At 35.4% G+C, this 17,103-nt stretch overlaps 2 protein-coding genes across 2 annotated transcripts; one reads left to right on the forward strand and one right to left on the reverse strand.

Moving 5' to 3' along the window:
* Positions 1-177: 177 nt before the first annotated feature.
* On the reverse strand, positions 178-3,420 carry LOC112772717 (protein FAR1-RELATED SEQUENCE 6-like). The gene is made up of 6 exons (XM_025817716.1): positions 3,295-3,420; positions 2,854-2,913; positions 2,151-2,694; positions 1,980-2,065; positions 398-1,894; positions 178-291 (listed from the first exon to the last, which is right to left on the reverse strand). Exons 1-6 carry the CDS (start codon positions 3,418-3,420, stop codon positions 178-180), a joined length of 2,427 nt encoding a protein of 808 aa, XP_025673501.1.
* Positions 3,421-13,533: 10,113 nt separating this feature from the next.
* On the forward strand, positions 13,534-16,665 carry LOC112789421 (cytochrome b5 domain-containing protein RLF). Its single transcript, XM_025831301.3, has 5 exons — positions 13,534-13,739; positions 14,030-14,417; positions 15,287-15,421; positions 15,561-15,611; positions 16,167-16,665. The coding sequence occupies exons 1-5, from the start codon at positions 13,707-13,709 to the stop codon at positions 16,241-16,243; spliced, it is 684 nt and encodes a 227-aa protein (XP_025687086.1). The 5' UTR covers positions 13,534-13,706; the 3' UTR covers positions 16,244-16,665.
* Positions 16,666-17,103: the final 438 nt, after the last annotated feature.

Here is a 17,103-nt window from a genome sequence, read left to right on the forward strand (position 1 = left end):
TAGTAACCGTAATATTAAGATACGCATCCTAATGACAAAAAACTCATTAAGTGATTATATTCTCAAATTAAAAATGTCATTTAAATTAATAACCTAAAAACTTTGTCAAAAGATAAGTGGGAAAAAATTATTACTAAAGATAGCAAGTGTCCATACAAATCCATAATCAAAAGTAATCTAACTATGTCGGAATGAGTGTAACAAAGACAAGAACCCGCCATTTCCATGTGATTCATTCGTGCTCAGAGCAGGAACCGCCACTATGTTTGGATTGATTGCTCCATTATTTTCCTGAAAGGTGAAAACATGCATGAACAAAAAGTGAATAACACTTTCAACTTTATCCATCAAGGCATGCAAACGTGTGGTTAGAAACTATGTATTGGTAGACACATACCTGATGTGGATTATTCTTCTTTCTTCGCATAGATCTCTTAATGGATGTGTCCAGTTCAGATCCACGCCTCTTCAGTCTCGGTCGACCCTTTGTTGCAACCTTAGAGGGACCTAGAATCTCTATTGCAACACAAGCTGGGTCAGACTGTGTCACCATGTTGTTATCTGTATTGGGAACACTTCTGGACCCCAAGTTCGCACGATAATCAACCAACTTCGCCCTTAACTCGTCAAGACCCAAATGTAACATGGCCGCCTCTTCTTCGCATGTCACGAATTCCTGTGCCACATTAAAGAAGTGCGTACACAGTCTTCTAAATAAGCTGTGGCTTTCATCTGATCGCTTCTCGTCATGGCTACTCTTAATGAAAGTGTGTTTCCGTTGTACATTCTTGCTCCATCGAGGGAGAACATAGCAAGATGGTACTCTGTCTACTCCGTAATAAAAGTAAACAGCAAGACAGTGACAACAAATAATACCTCTCGATGCAAACATGTTGCACTCGCACCGAATCTTGTGTGTCGATGGGTCAAACTCGACAATATTATTCCAGGACCTAGGTTCCCCATATAACATGTATTGCTCTTTCATGATTACACGAAATAAATCACCCTCGTGAATCGCACCTTTTACTAAACAATCCCCTTTTTTCCTGAATTCCTGTTGTACTTCCCTAAACTTAGAGGTTGTGTATTCACGCTGAAATTGTCTTTCAATTGTAGTACTCGATGAACAAGGAACAACTCCTTTAGAGTCTGCAGCATCATCTTCCAGTTCCTTTTGCTCCTTGTTCCCAAGCACGTTGTCATACTCATGCACGAACTGAACCAGTCCATTCTTGCAATGCAAGTAACCACCGTAAAAAGCGTGCATGCTCTCACTCCGTTGAGTACTTCTCATACCTGCCCAAAATTCACCTTGAAAATAAATTGGAACCCACATTCGACGTTCGTCATAAAGGTCTACATAACCAACAGAAACAAATTTATAATCACCATACAGAGATTCCATAACAAACCCACTATCAAAGAGGAATATAAAAGCACAAAAATAGAACGAACCTGATAGCCATCTATTTCGCTCCAAGTTAAACTCAACAATGAATGCAGCCCAATCCTTTTCGAAAGATTCCACAGACCTGGCATTCCAAACAGTGCCATGCATTATATCATCTATTTCTTTATATCGAGCATATCCTCCGAGCTTATGCGGTATCTTCTTCATTATGTGCCATATGCACCATCGGTGGCGAGTATCTGGAAGGACATTCTTGATAGCACCAAACATGGATTTGCACTGGTCCGTGATTATGGCCTGTGGGGGAGATCCCATGCACCTTAACCATTGCTTAAAGACCCACTCGAAGCAATGAATTTTCTCATTTCCCATCAAAGCACATCCGAGCAGAGTGGACTTGCCATGATGGTTAACGCCAACAAAAGATGCAAATGAAAGTCCGTGCTTGTAATAAATCCAACCAAGATTACCAAAAGCAAGCTAAATGCGAAAATCATTAAACATATGAATAAAGACAAAACACATATACATACTTGTTTCTACTGTACGTTGTATCAAATGATACCACATCACCATAATATTCATAGGAAGCCCTGCATCTTGCATCTACCCAGAGCGCACTTTTAAACTGGTTAGCTTCGTCTACATCAACTGCATAAAAAAAAATTTGGGTTGATATCTTTCATTCGCATAAAATAGCTAATCATTTCCTTGACATCTGCGTTTCCGTCAGCACAGCGCAAATTGCTTGTAATGAAGTTCCTCACATCCTTTTCTGAGTAACCCAAATTCGACGAGCCACCAACTTCGTTTGCTAGTGCAAGATAAGTCTTGTTGGGCCGTATGCCAGCCTCATCGTTGTTCTGAATCACACACTTGGCATGCATGGTCAGTTCCCTGTACTCAGTATAGTGCACAACTTGTTTGGCAGAACACGGGTGGGTGTGCTTCAGTTCTAGTTTGGAGACCATCCAATTATCCTTCTGCCTATCAAGCATGACGTACATCCTTGCTTTGCAACCGGCTGTTGTTATTCTCTTCACCCGAGTTGCTGCCTTCACTCGAGATTCCCGATAACCTTCACGACTACAGTGTAACGATTGGTTAACGGGTATCTTTGAATCCTTCCTGGTCTTGTCAAAGTTAGTATTCCTAATCCTGGTCACGAAGCCAACTTTCTTTGCATAATTAGTGTAGAACTCTTGTGCTTGCTGCAAGGAAACAAATCTCAATCCTACGTACGGGATTTCATCTAATGGAATTCCAGTGTGATCGGGTAACTGCACAGCCATTCAGGTTGTTTCAGAAAAAAATATCGATCAACACAAAAAGTACTCAACTAATTAAAATAAAAAATTTCTAGCTTCTTGAATATTTCACACCCCATGAGTATCCCCTGATGAGCACATGAATTCAGCAAAATAAAAAATATTTCACACCTCATGAATCACTGCCATTGCATCATCCACTACTTCAATAACGCTTCCAGATTCTTTCCCCTGAAATTGATAACCAATGAGGTATAAACAAAAGACAAATCCATCCACCGTTCGACACTCACAAAAACTCTTCAACACAATTCCCACTTATCAATAGATATCACCGACTAATCAACAATCGAAACTAAACAGGTGTAGAACAAACATCAATCAAAGTTGCAAATATCAATTAAACATGGTGACCAAACAAAATAATAAACCATATGAAAATGTAGCACCTTTCTAGCATAGTTGAAAGAAAGATTATCCACACAATTCCTAATTAAGCAAACGAAATCAAAATTCTTCCAACAAAGCTTATCTCTGTTAAGATCTCAACATCAAACTAAAATTAAAGTTATATATAAACATAACCAAATATATTTCTACCGTACAAATTACCTTGTCCACATGTGTGTCATCTTCACTAAGCGATGGAACATTGACGTCGCAAGAATTATACTGATCACTATCATCATATGCTATGCCGTACGATGCGCCTTCACAAATTGCTTGTTCCATCGACATTATGTGGTTCACGTGTATTCAATGAAGACACATGTACTTTACCGAAGATGGTTGAGGAGAAGAGGGTTGCGTGACACCTTCAAAGACTTACGTCGCAGTGGATGTGGCCTCCAGGTGAAGGCGATGTCACATACGAGTGATCAAAATGGCGGTGTTCGGTGAGTTGAAAAGCAAGCCGACTGAGACCGTGACACCTTCAAAGACTCACGTTGCAGTTGCTCTTGCCTTCGGGGGAAGGCGATGTCCCCGTCGATGGATGAAATGGCGGCGTTCCTGTGAGATGAAAAGGAACCCGACGGAAACCGTGACACCTTCAAAGACTCACGTTGCAATAGAAGTGACCACCGGGTGAAGGCGATTTCACCGTCGATGGATCAAATTGCGGCGATCTGGCGAGATGATAAGCAAGCCGACGGAGATGCAACGCCGGAGAAGAATGAGGATTAGGTTTGCTTTGCGGTGTGCCTGGCTGCGTTGATATCCCTCATGTTACGTTACTTTGTTCTCACTCCGGCACATTTCAAACTGCATTATAATGGACCCACCAAATCACTAATTGATATAACAAATTATATTTAAATTAATTTTAATTTAATTTTAATTAGTGTTGGTAATAGTTGGCAGATACAACTCTTGGTACCCTATACTTTTCCATAATCAATTTGGTAATATGATTTTTTCAATGTTTGCAATGATGGCTACAAAGGCTGTTGTAGAAAAAACGAGCATGCTTTGCACATTATATTCCAGCCGTATAATGCATAGTAGGATTAGTAGCATAGTGTATAAGTGTGTATAACTCCCTCCCCATTCTAATAAGTATTCATTTTAAGAAGAATGTATATATTTTTTTTATAATGTTTTATTTTTAGTATTAAAATTGATTGATAAAAATTAGCTTTTATATCATAAAAAAATATATAAGAGATATGCACACAAAAATAGTACTAATATTATTTCATATAAAAAAAATTAGTGTATATACCGTGAGATATAGAAAAAATTGTAGTTAGCAAAATTGTTAGAGTATTATTGGTTTTATTTGTTTTTTGAGCGTACATTTGGTTCTTAAAATAGGATAAGAGTGTGAAGGTATCAGATTTTCTATGATAAAGAAGAGAAGATGAGAAAGAAGATGAGAATTTGAGAGAAAATAAGAGAAAATATTTTAGATATTTCTAGTCTTGTAATTATTGCATATTGAAGACTCCCGACAATGGACGTGTAAAGTCCTGGTTTCTGAAATATATCTCTTCCATGAGTTGAAAGTTTTAGTCTTGATGCCATAGGTATGGGCATTGCCTTTGTGTCTTACATCCCTACTTTGGCTAGCAGCTCTTTGATGTATTTCGTTTGGCAAAGCATCATTACATTATCACTGTTAATTACTACCTCAATTTTTAAGAAGCAGTTCATTTTTTTCAAATTCTTTAACAATAACACCGAATTTAGTTGGTTGATCAATGCTGTAATTTTTTACTAGGAACTCCCTGCGACTAGGATATTGTCCACATAGACTAGGACATAAGTTGTTGAAGATGTTGTGAACTTTGTGAAGAGTGATATGTCTGACTTGGTGTTGTCAAAATCAAACTTGTTGAGGGTGAGTTTCAGTTTATTGAACCATGCTCTGGGCGCTTGCTTTAATCCATAGAGTGACCTTTAGAATTTGTACACATGGTGAGGAGTGGTAGATGAGGTGAAGCCTTTAGATTGGGTCATGAATATTGTTTATTCGAGGTATCCATTCAAAAAGGCATTGTTGAAGTTGAACTATCTTATCTACCATCCCTTTGCCAATGCCAAGCTTAGCATAATTCGAATAGTGGGAGGTCTGACTACCGGAAGTTAATGCCCTCTTTTGGTGAAATTCCTTGACCATAAGCCTTGCCCTGTGTTTTTTGATTGTGCCATTTGGATGCCTTTTAATTCGAAAAACCCACTTGTTGCCAATGGTGGGTGCTATGTTGGGGGGTGGTTTAGGCACTAATCGCCATGTTTGTTTTCTTATAAGGGCCTCATACTCTTCTTCCATTGTTCACTCTTTAATGCTTGGTCTACTGTTTGAGGTATGTTTTAAGTGAGATCAAGATCGACTCCTTGGAGTATTGCTGCATCTGTTTTAGGTTTGAAAATTCTAGACTTGCTGCGAGTGTGCATGAGATGTTGATAAAAAAATAAAAGATAAATAAAAAGATAGGATTTAAACTGAATAAAAAAGATATATTGAAATTGAAATAGAAACAAAAAAGATAGATTGAAATTGAGTACAAAGAGAATCACTCTATTTTCTACCCAATTTCTTGACGCAACAAGAAAGAGACTCCTCAACCTAACTTGTCAACGCCATTGTTTGGGAATTGAATCGAAGGGATTTAGGTCCTCTAAAGTTTGAATTTCACTTTAGAGAGTAAAGTGTGATCTCTCACCATTTATTTATTAGATGTAACCAAGAATAAATATGAAAGAGAAACTATTCAATGCTAGAAGATCACACTTTACTCTCTAAAGTGAAATTCAAACTTTAGAGGATCCAAATCCGAATCGAAAGGACTCTTCAACCTTCTATCCAATTCCCCAATGCAACAAGAGAGTGACTCCTCAACCTCAATTGTCCACACCATGATTTCATCACGAAACCAAAAAGGGGGATTTTCACACCTCTAAAACATTATCTACTGCGACTACCCTAATTTATAAGGTATTTATAACCTCTTATTAGGTTAAAATATAGAAAATTCTAAACCCACAAACATAAGGCCCAATTTAGTAATTAAATAAATAAAATCAAAATATAAACTAATATCTTTTAAATAAGAATTAAACTCTTCATATGTCGAACATTTGAAGCACATATCATTCTCTTTCTCTTCAAAAAGATTCGTCCTCGAATCTTGTAAGTAGAAAAAATAGTACATGAAAAGGACAATAATTACAAGGAAGATAATTTTTTTGTTTTTTTTCTTTTTTTTTTTGCACTGTATGCTTTTTTTATTTTTTTTTAAACAATAAAATCAACAATCAAGACAAAACAATAATGAAATGCAAACAGAAATAATAACACAAGAACTTAAAGAAAGACGCGACAGACACTATATTTTTTTTATGATAAAAGAAGAACAAATATAGATTAATAAGAATTAATCTAATATCTGAGCTCTGATACTAAATGATAAAAGAAATAATACGATAAACAAGGCAAAAATTAAAATTGAATAGAAAAAATACATTGTAATTGAAATAAAAATAAAAAGAAAATGTTGAAATTAAATACAAAGAAAATCACTCTACTTTCTATCCAATTTCTTGACGCAATAAGAAAGAGACTCCTCAACCTAACTTGTCAACGCCATAGTTTGGGAACTGAATCGAAGGGACTCTTCAACCTTCTATCCAATTCTCCGATGCAACAAGAGAGTGACTCTTCAACCTCAATTGTCCACACCATGGTTTCATCACGAAACCAAAAAGGGGGATTTTCACACCTCTAAAACATTATCTACTGCGACTACCCTAGTTTATAAGCTATTTATAACCTCTTATTAGTTTAATATATAAAAACTCCTAAACCCACAAACATAAGATCTAATCTAGTAATTAAATAAACAAATCAAAATATATCAAATTAAAACATTCTAAAAATATAAACTAATATCTTCTAAATAAGACTTGAACTCTTCATATCACGAACATTTGAAGCACGTATCCGATGTTGATTTGTTGTAGTTGTTGGGGATGCAGGGAGCACTGTCTTAATGCGTGCTTACTCATGAGCACCTGCAATTGAGGGAACTACACTGGGAGTGTGGAAAAAGGCCAGGCTTTACTCTTAACTAGCCTGGCCTGTCATGTACTTAATTGGCTTGAGCTTAGTTTGTAGCCTGTTATAGATTTTTTTTTAAGTACTAAACCTGATTTGTTATTCATCTTAGCCTGACCTAAAGCCTGTTAAAAGGTCTGATAATTTTTTTTATAAAAATAAAAATATTATTTTTAAAAAAACTATTTTTTAATAAACATATTTATATGTAATATGTCATATTAAATATTTATAAGAATTTTTAAACTTTAAAATATTTAAAATATACAAAACTATTTATAATTAAATATAATAAATTTAAAATATCTCATAATTTTGTTAATAATAAAAAAATTATTTATATATGTAATTATATATTAACAATCCAGGCCTGACAGGCCAATAAGGCTAATTATTGAGCCTGTGTCTGGCCTATTAATATAATAAAGTTTTTATAAGAGTCTGAGCCTGTGCCTATTTTATAACAGGTCAGGCCGCCTAACCTTTTTTCACCCCTAACTGGGAGAGAGATTAGTAGCAGAGATATTAGAATGATGATTAATAGATATTGAAAAAAATAATCCAGATAATGATTTAGATATATCATTGATTAAATTGAAAGTGTCATTCAACGTATACAATGCAGTATAGGATGAGTTTGTGGTAAGATAAGAAGTGTGTGTGATTGGTGTTGGGTATTAGATCTGCTTCTGTAGCTGGAGTTAAGTCAGTGTTTGATGAAGCAATTGGAGGGAGATTATTACTTTGAATTGATGGATTTGCTATTGTATCTACTGCTATACTTACTGATATGCTTGGTGAGGATGTGGTTGTTGCTGGAATGTGGACTGGAATGCGTCGAAGTAGTGGATAAATGTGAGTTGAAGTTAAAAGATTGGGTAAGGATGGTAATTGGATTAAGGCTGAAGCATTAGTTGTTGGGTTATAAAAGTTGGTTTGAGTAGTTGAGGCTAGCAGTTGGGCTGTTCTGTGTGGTGGGTGAAGAGTTCATTGTAAGGGAATTCAAACCCATTAAAAATTATATTTCTGGAGATAATTTGCTTTTTATTTAGTAATAGACATTTGTAATCTTTGTGGTTGGGGGCATAGCCAAGAAAGATGGATATTTATGATCTATAGTCAAATTTATGGGTATTGTAAGGTCTGAGGAGGGGGTAACAAGTGCAATCAAAGGGCTTCAAGCGGCTATAATTTGGTTTAATATTGGTGAGAGTTTCAAGTGGTGTTTTGTTGTTAAGGGTTGGGGTTGGTAGTCTATTCATGAGATAGGTGGCAGTGAGGGTTGATTCATCCCAAAAAGTGAGAGGCAGATTAGCTTGAGCTAGTAGTGTAAGAGAAGTCTTGGTGATGTGTCTGTGTTTTCATTCTATTGTGCTATTTTGCTAGTGAATGTAAGGGAATGTGAGCCTATGTTGGATCCAGTCTGTTGCAAGGAATTATGTTAATGCTGATGATAGATACTCTCCTCTATTATTGGTCTATATGGCTTTCATTTCAGTCCAATTTTGAGTTCTACTACTGCTTTATATTGCTGAAAAGTCTCAAATACTTGACCTTTGATTTTGAGGAGATATGTATAGGTGTATCTTGTACTTGCATCGATGAAACAGATATAAAACCTACAATCTGTAACCTGATCTACTATACAAGGGTGCTAGCCCCCAAACGTCAGAGAAGACAAGTTCTAAAGGTGCATAATTTGAGTATGATTCAGAATAAGGCAGTTGATGAATTTTAGTAGTACAGCAAGCATTACACAATGATGGATCAAATTTATTTTTATTCATTGGATCATCAGAGTTTAGGATATTACATTGGTTCATCACAAGAGTTACTATCTTATTAGATGGGTGTTCTAGCTTTCTATGCCATAATTGGCTTGTATCATTGACTCTTTTACAAGTTACATTGACTTGTGCATTTAAAATTGGACTATTTACAGACCCAACTAATTTTGGACTCAAAGTCAAAGTTGTATTAGTAGCTTCTTTATTTACACCTAAAAATGAAGAAACACCTAAGCAAGTTAATTGTATTTGAATTGATTGCAACTGTGTTTGAGAATATTTTGACAACAACTTTTTAAGGTTGAGGATAAGGGAGTAATTGGAGTGACCGGGTTTGGACTGACAGCAGCTAAGCTTGCTGTATTTAGGTGGACAATAGATCTTTCTTTGTTGCTCAACAATGAATAGGTGTGTCAGTGGCTTAGATAAGCTTCTTTCCATACTCAGTATTTGTATTTTTGGATTTTTTTTAACAATATTTGCATTGTAACAAGGTGAGTTAACAGGCACAGAATTTATTGTTGGACCAATTTGGATCCCTTTAAATTTGTAAAGGTCATCTTTAAGTAATTTTTGAAGGAGAATCTTCTTGGATATCTAACATTTTACGCACAAATAAGGCTAGAACTCAATGAACACACAATGGTCTAAAGCAAATTTGCCTACACTCACTAGGTTTTTAGAGATTGTTGGCACATGTAACAGTTTTTACAATTTGAAAGGTCTATTAGATAATGATGCATGCATGAATGAGCTTCCAATTCATTCAATTTTCATACATTGGCCATTATCTCCATACACTTGCTCTGTGCCATCATAATCAGATCTTGTGATAAGATTTCTTTTATCAAAGGTGATGTGGGACGATGCACCCGAATCGGGGTACCAGGCTGTATTTGGAATTGCTGAGGGCAATGCAAGGAGAGCTTGAGGGTTGGTTGTTGAGGGAGACTGAGGTTTCATTTCTTGAAGTCATTACTGGGAGCTTTGAGATCTTGCACTATTGTGAAATGTCATTGGTGGTTGTGCTGCATTGAAGGGTTGCGTTTGCGGATTCATGAAATCTGGATTGAACCTGTGAAAGCATTGCACCACTATATGATCTATCTTTCCACAAAGTTGGCATTGAGGTCTGCTTCTTTGCCACCATGATGATCTTCCTGTACCCATAAAGTAGCCTCAGCCTCTTGCAGCTCTAAATCCTCCTATGTAGTTGTTGTAGCCTCTGCCTTGCATGCGTTCTTGAACGTCTTCACTTTGAGCAATGTTTGCTTGAAAGGGACCTAGTTATGTCCGCTTAAACCTTTCAATCAACTTTTCTTGCGTTAGCAACTGCGATTCAAATTCACTTTCTGACATTTGCTCCATTCTTGCAGTGGCCACTGTTATAAACACATTATATTCTTCACCAAGTCCTCTTAACGTAGCTTTAATGTGTTCATCTTTGGATAGCGGGGCTCCAAGAGCATTGAGCGCATCTACTACTTGATTAATCTTTTACATGTATTCTGTTACTGTTGAACCTTGTTTCGTAAGCGCTTTCAACTGCGTTTTGAGTTGTTTAATCCTAGATTTGACTCTGGTTTCAAAATATTCGTTTAATCCATTCCAGATATCGTATGCGTAATCGTATTCGATCTCATGATTAACGGAATTGGACTCCATCGTTGCCATTAGCCAAGCTGCAAGGCACTAATCTTGCACTTCTCAACGGTATAATCTTGAGCTTCAATTATGTTGATTCTATCTGTTTCTGAGCTGAACCGTGGAGGTATCTTCCTTGGATCTAGATGATTCTGAAGCTTGTTCACTTTTATGCACACTAGTGCTTGTTTCTTCCATGTTTTGTAATTATTTTCGTTGAGTTTAATTGTTGAAAATACAGCAAACGTGTTCTGGTTGAGAAAGCTCGTTAGAGCTCTTGTGTTTTGCCCAATGTTGTCCATGGATCAAAGAAGCTCTTATACCATGTGAAGGTATCAAATTCTCTAAGATAATAAAGAGAAGATGAGAAAGAATATGAGAAGCTGAGAGAAAATATCTTGGATATTTTTTTGGAGAAATTGTATTGACAAATCTAACTAATTAGTACAATGTGTGAATATTTATATGAAAGCTAATTGACTCTGCTGCTGACTTATACCTTAACTGACTAGTTCTAACAAACTAACTGACTCTAGCTAATTGGATATACTTTATCATACCATAGTTGTCAGAACCGAACCGGTAATCGAATCGATCAGGTTATTGGATCATTGGGTTACTGGTTCAACCGATGAATCACTGGTTGAACCGTTTAACCCGGTCCTATATAAATAAAAAATAACTAAAAATTTAAAATACATATTTTCACTAACATTTTAAGAATATTAAACTATTTTAAAATAATATGGAACATAAATAATAAGTATTTTGTTATTTTTATTCTATCATAAATATTTTTATTTTGTTTTTGTATTAAAATAACTATTATTTTTAAATTTTAATAATTTATTAATTAGTTTATATCTATTATACTATTATATATTACAAATATTTATTAAAAAAATAATATTAATATATATTATATAATTATGAAAAGAAAGGATAAGTGAATTTATAATTATTGTTAAATAAAAATATAATTAAAAAGATCAAATTTATAACTAAAATTAAAAAAAAAATAAAATAAAAATAAATTATTTGATAAAATATATTTATATATATATATATATATATATTATAATTTGCGTATAAATGTATAAAAAGCGTAATAGCCTAGTGGTTGTGAGAGTGTTTTAGATCTAATAAAACTTAATTGAATAATATATCACTAATGAAAGGACAATGATCAAATAGTATAGTATTTGACAATTAAAAGAATATGGCATCCAATTAAATATCTGCACAAAGTGGCTCAAAAGAAAAAAGATAATAATTTAAATAATAACTAAGGAGTTAAAAATACAATATAAACAACAACAGCTAATTAATAATGCAACACATAAAAACATATGAAGGTATATGGTAAGTAATCTCTATCATCACATGCTTCAGCATGCAAAGGATCTACGTTTGTAGTGTTTCCACCTTATTTGCCATTTTCTTCAACCAACCTCCTACGCTTAACAATAGATGTCACAAACCGCTTCATTCCAATTTCATTGCAAGTTATATGCTCCACATTAGTTGAAATCCTTTTTTTGGTAATCATTGCCTTTTGAAAATTTTGAGTCACATGAAAAAATTTATAATGACTATCAAAAGATGAAGAAAATATACATATTTTCTATATGATGGCCTGATATAAAGTAATAAATTTAAAAAAAAAATCATTTTATAATTTAAGGTGAATATATTAGATATATGTAGAAATTTTAGATTTATACAAATGGGTTGTCCATCCATCGGATCTGAGCTTCATTTAAGAGTCTGTCGTTGGTTAATGGATTGCTGCATGCATAAGGTGAGATTTGAATCCCCAACACTTGTTTAAGCGAATGAGTAAGTTGACTATTCGACCAACCCATGTTGGTTTATGCTTTGTACCTCTATCCTCTGTCCGATGTTCCTTTTTTTTTTTTGGTATACAAGAGGCCCGAAGGCCAATGTTCGTTCAATCTGATTTCCAAAACAGTGGGTTTTTCTGTGGGGCCACTATGAGAAACTGAATTTTTATTTTTGTAATGGTCCAACAAGGCCCACCATAGGCCCATTAGTAAAAAAGCAGTCGCGGAGCTCTGCAATTTTTCCAACACGAAGACAAAGATAGAGATAGGAAGACGAAGGCGCAACCGTGATTCAAAGTGAGTTGCCGTCGGAGACAGAAGAGGATGGCAGCGGACTGGTCCGGGGTTGGCAGGACAGGTGAATTTTGAAAACGGAAGAAGATCCCACGCAATGCAAGATCTGGCGGTGCAGGAAGAGAGGGAACAAATCAATTCGTTCAGGCCGGGCGATGAACGGGAAGCTTCATTGAAACTTGGCGGCAAGATGCCTTCAACAACAGGGGCGACAATGGAAGAAGATGCTGTGGGCATCGCAGCAAGCATTTCAGAAGAACTGATGGCGAAAGATACCAACCGGCGAAGACCTCTTCAATGTCGGCAAGTTCGGGCATCAATCAACAACGGTGATGCAAGCTACGACGGCGCTGCGGGCGGAAACAGAGGCGTAGGTGACGGCGGCATGGAAGGCAAGTACCATGACACAGGCGCGGGCGAGGTTGCGGCCGACGATAGTGACGCAGGCGGTGGAGGTGCCGAGACCGAACTGCGGAGAGAGCCAGAGACAACGAGCTCGATGCGGGAGGAGTGGCACTTCGATTTCTGCAGCAGTAGGGAGGCTAATCATCATTCACCAATGGAGGTCTTTTCTCAGGCGCTGGTAGGGGTGGGAAGAGCAGGTTCAAACGCAGCCTGAAGCCGGGTTGGGTAGATCTTCTGTGTTGTTTGGGTCTGGGCCTAGATGAGGGCCCGTTTCCCTGACCAAAAAAAAGTGAGTTATTCTAAGACCAAAAAATAAAAAGTGAGTTATTCTCATTCTCACTAACTATTGAGCTTTGTATCGTATTATTATTATTATTATTATTAAGAATAAACTTGGTTCGATGAATTGCGATTTTGGTATTTTCATTGTTAGGGAAATCAATTGCAGCTGGTGAAGTAAAATTCTTGTCCAGAATCGCAGCGCGATCTAATATGGACACCGACGATGATTTCACATTTTGTCAGGTTAAGAGATCAATGCCATTTTCTTTACTTCTATTTGATGCTCCTTTGGTTTTTGTGTTTTTGGTTTTTATTCTTTAGGTTTGGAATGTTTCCAAGTTAATCAATCTCGAGAATTTACTTAAGTTGAATTCTAAAGCTTAACTCGTAAATTTTTAAGAGTTTGCATGTAAAATAGTTAGCTCGATTGGGAATCTAAACTTGCAGCTTGTAAGAGTTTGAGTTACTTAAGAATTTGATAAGAATTTGTATATCTAGTGTTATTCTGCTAATTTGATGCCTTGGATTTATAGGTTAGTTCGCAGGAGGGTGTTGAAACAAAGAAACTTGCTTCGGATATTGCTGATATTTCCATAAAAGAAGAATCCTCAAGTTCTCCCACTATTAGTAGTAATCAAGATGGTGGTTTCTTGTGGAAGGATGGTTTTGCAAATAATTCGGACTCTATAAAGGAGGACAAGGTTGGTTCTTTGTCTTTCACCGTAACCAGTGCGACTTCACGTCAGCCGAATGAATTGAACAAGAAATCAATTCTGAGTGATGGGATGAATTCGATTCAGAGGTCTCCAGAACTGAAGAGTCCTGTTGCAAAGCCCGCAGCTCGGACCAAAGTTCCTTTTGAAAAAGGATATAGTCAAATGGATTGGCTTAAGCTTACTCGGACACATCCTGACCTTGCAGGTTCTCTTACTTAATCTATTGCCTTAGTTTTTTATTTAAAAACATGACTCTACTTAGTTGTAGCTTTGAATGATAAGAATACATGAAGCTTATGGTTGATTATTGTAGCTGAATTTAGAATAAGTTGCACAAAAATTGCTGCAAATTTCTGAATATAGTTTCAAGTTCTTTTGTTACATTACTAAAGCTATTGGTTATATGTTATTTTACAATTTCGCAACTATACTCTAAATTTGGCGGTGAAGTGCTGTTTTCTCTGATCATCTATTAATACACCATATCTGGAACATTGTCATTACTTTATTGATTTCCATCTTGTCCTCTGATTAAGGGTGTGTTTGGGAATGCTTAAAATAATTATGTGAAAATAAATTCATGTTTGGACATTTTAACAGAAAAGCGGTTGAAGATAATCAATTGTGTTTGAAATATATGAAAAAAGCTTCTTTCTTTTAGTGGTATAATTACAAAAATTGGTATGAAAAGATTGTTTATATTATTTAACATTGGATACTTTGGGTCAAATTGGCAAAAATCATTACAATTAAAAAAAAAAAAAACTTTAGCATATAATCATTAGCTTCAAAATTTAGTTAAAATGATTGGTTTTTTGTTATAATCTGTTTTCACTTTTTACGCAAACATACTTCTTTTTTCAAAAAACAAGTCTTTTTTAGCATATTCCCAAACATGCTCTAAGTCATTGTTGTGGTAGTGCCTTTATCGTAGTCCTTGGTTGATATACGGAATTCCTTTTAGGTTTTCTGTAGCCGGTTGGTTCTACAAGCATAAAAGTTAGTTCTTTTCTTTACTTTTCATCTTCCAAGAAGTGGCTACATAATGTATTAATCTTATCTATTTAATTTCAGGCTTAAAGGGACAATCAAATAAGAGACTTATTCCAATGGATGAAGTTAGAAAGCACCAAACAGAAGGTGAAATGTGGACTGTTTTAAAAGGACATGTTTACAATATATCTCCATATATGAAGTTTCACCCTGGAGGTATGGCTATCTGCTCATTGTACATGTTCATATATAATCTTGTCACTTTTATATTGCTAGTTTCGTTGAAATTATGCATGCATAAGTTGCTAACATGAAAATCATTTCCTGCCACCCAACCGGGAAAAAAAAAACTCAGGTGTTGATATGTTGATGAAGGCAGTGGGAAAAGATTGCACATCTCTCTTCAGTATCCTTTTTCTTTTTTGAGATTATCCAACTTAAGTTTATGCTTGAATTTGTAGGATGTTGACATTTTCTTGCATTATCATTTATACACATGTACACACACATTCACAAACGAAAGAAGCAATCTGGAATATTAAATCTTTTGCCATTGGTCAAAAACACAAATTAAACATTAAGTCGTGTGATATTTTTAAGATCAAGTGACCTTTTAAAAACTTTTAATTCTAACATTTTCTCTCCTCATATAAGATCCCTTCACCTTTCTCACTGGATACATTTCCTATATATAATCCATGTTTTTCAAGCCTTACATTTCATATGCAATATGGGAGAGTTAAATTCTGTTGCATATACCATAATAAAATTAATTTTAAGTAGGTGTGTAAGCACTTGGAAATCAGGAAGTCCACTTGATGAAACCCTTACATGGTTTTATGCATATGCCTATGATTCAAGTTGTAGCTTAGGTTCCTTGGGCATGATCGTTTGTTATCTATAAACTCAATTTTTGCGTGTTAAGGAGCACTTTCAGCTTTATCCTTAATTCTTGTGTTAGATAAATACCATGCTTGGGTTAATGCCGAATTCTTATTGGAGAAATGCCTTGTGGGCACCTTAGATGAAAGTCATTAAAGAAATTAACAGTTGTATACAGATACTAAATTATCACTAGGTCACATTATTTAAAAACTGCACTCCAATCCATTACATCCCTTCATGATCCCTTTTCTGGTCAAACCACCAAGACAATAGTGGAATGAGGAATAAATTCATTCGTGAATTTGTTTATATTTAAATAATTCCAATCGGAAGTTGCTGGGAAATGGATCCTCTCAATTTTTTTGTAAAGTGTGATCTTTCACCATTCAACATTTTTTCTCTTGGTCCTACTTAAAGAGTGTATGGTAAAAGATCACACATTACAAGAAAATTGAGAGGATCCATTCTTAATTTGCTGTACAATGATGGACAGTGCATTTGTTCTCCAAACTTGAAATCTTGATTGTCATGTAACATTTCATAAGTGATTACTGACTATTGACTTTGTTCAGTAATTTTTTTTTTTTCATTCCCCCCCCCCCCCCCAACAGTTGACATGATTTACAATAAGTGAATATGGCAAGATGTTAATTATTTCACGTTTCTTTAGTTTGCTTTAGTGGTGCAGGTTGCAAAGTGTGTTTTCTTTCTTTCTTTTTCTCTCCTTTTAAGCTTGTATTTTGCTAGTTATATTGAGCATAGTCCACTCTTGGATAAACATTGCTTGTGATGAATAAAATCTGCTCTATGGTAATTCCAAAAATGAGGAACCAAGGTCTCATTCAAGTGAGGGATTCATTTCATATGCCATATGGTGCAGTCACTTATAGCGAACCTAATCAAGTTTTACTTGTAAAACTAATACCAAGCAGAAGGGAGAAATATAAATAAAGGCAGTGTAGTGATGTATGGATACACTCATTTTAAATTTTTGTTACTCAAGGAGATCAAGG

Source organism: Arachis hypogaea, chromosome 3 (assembly GCF_003086295.3).
Source record: "Arachis hypogaea cultivar Tifrunner chromosome 3, arahy.Tifrunner.gnm2.J5K5, whole genome shotgun sequence".
Lineage (NCBI taxonomy): Eukaryota > Viridiplantae > Streptophyta > Magnoliopsida > Fabales > Fabaceae > Arachis > Arachis hypogaea.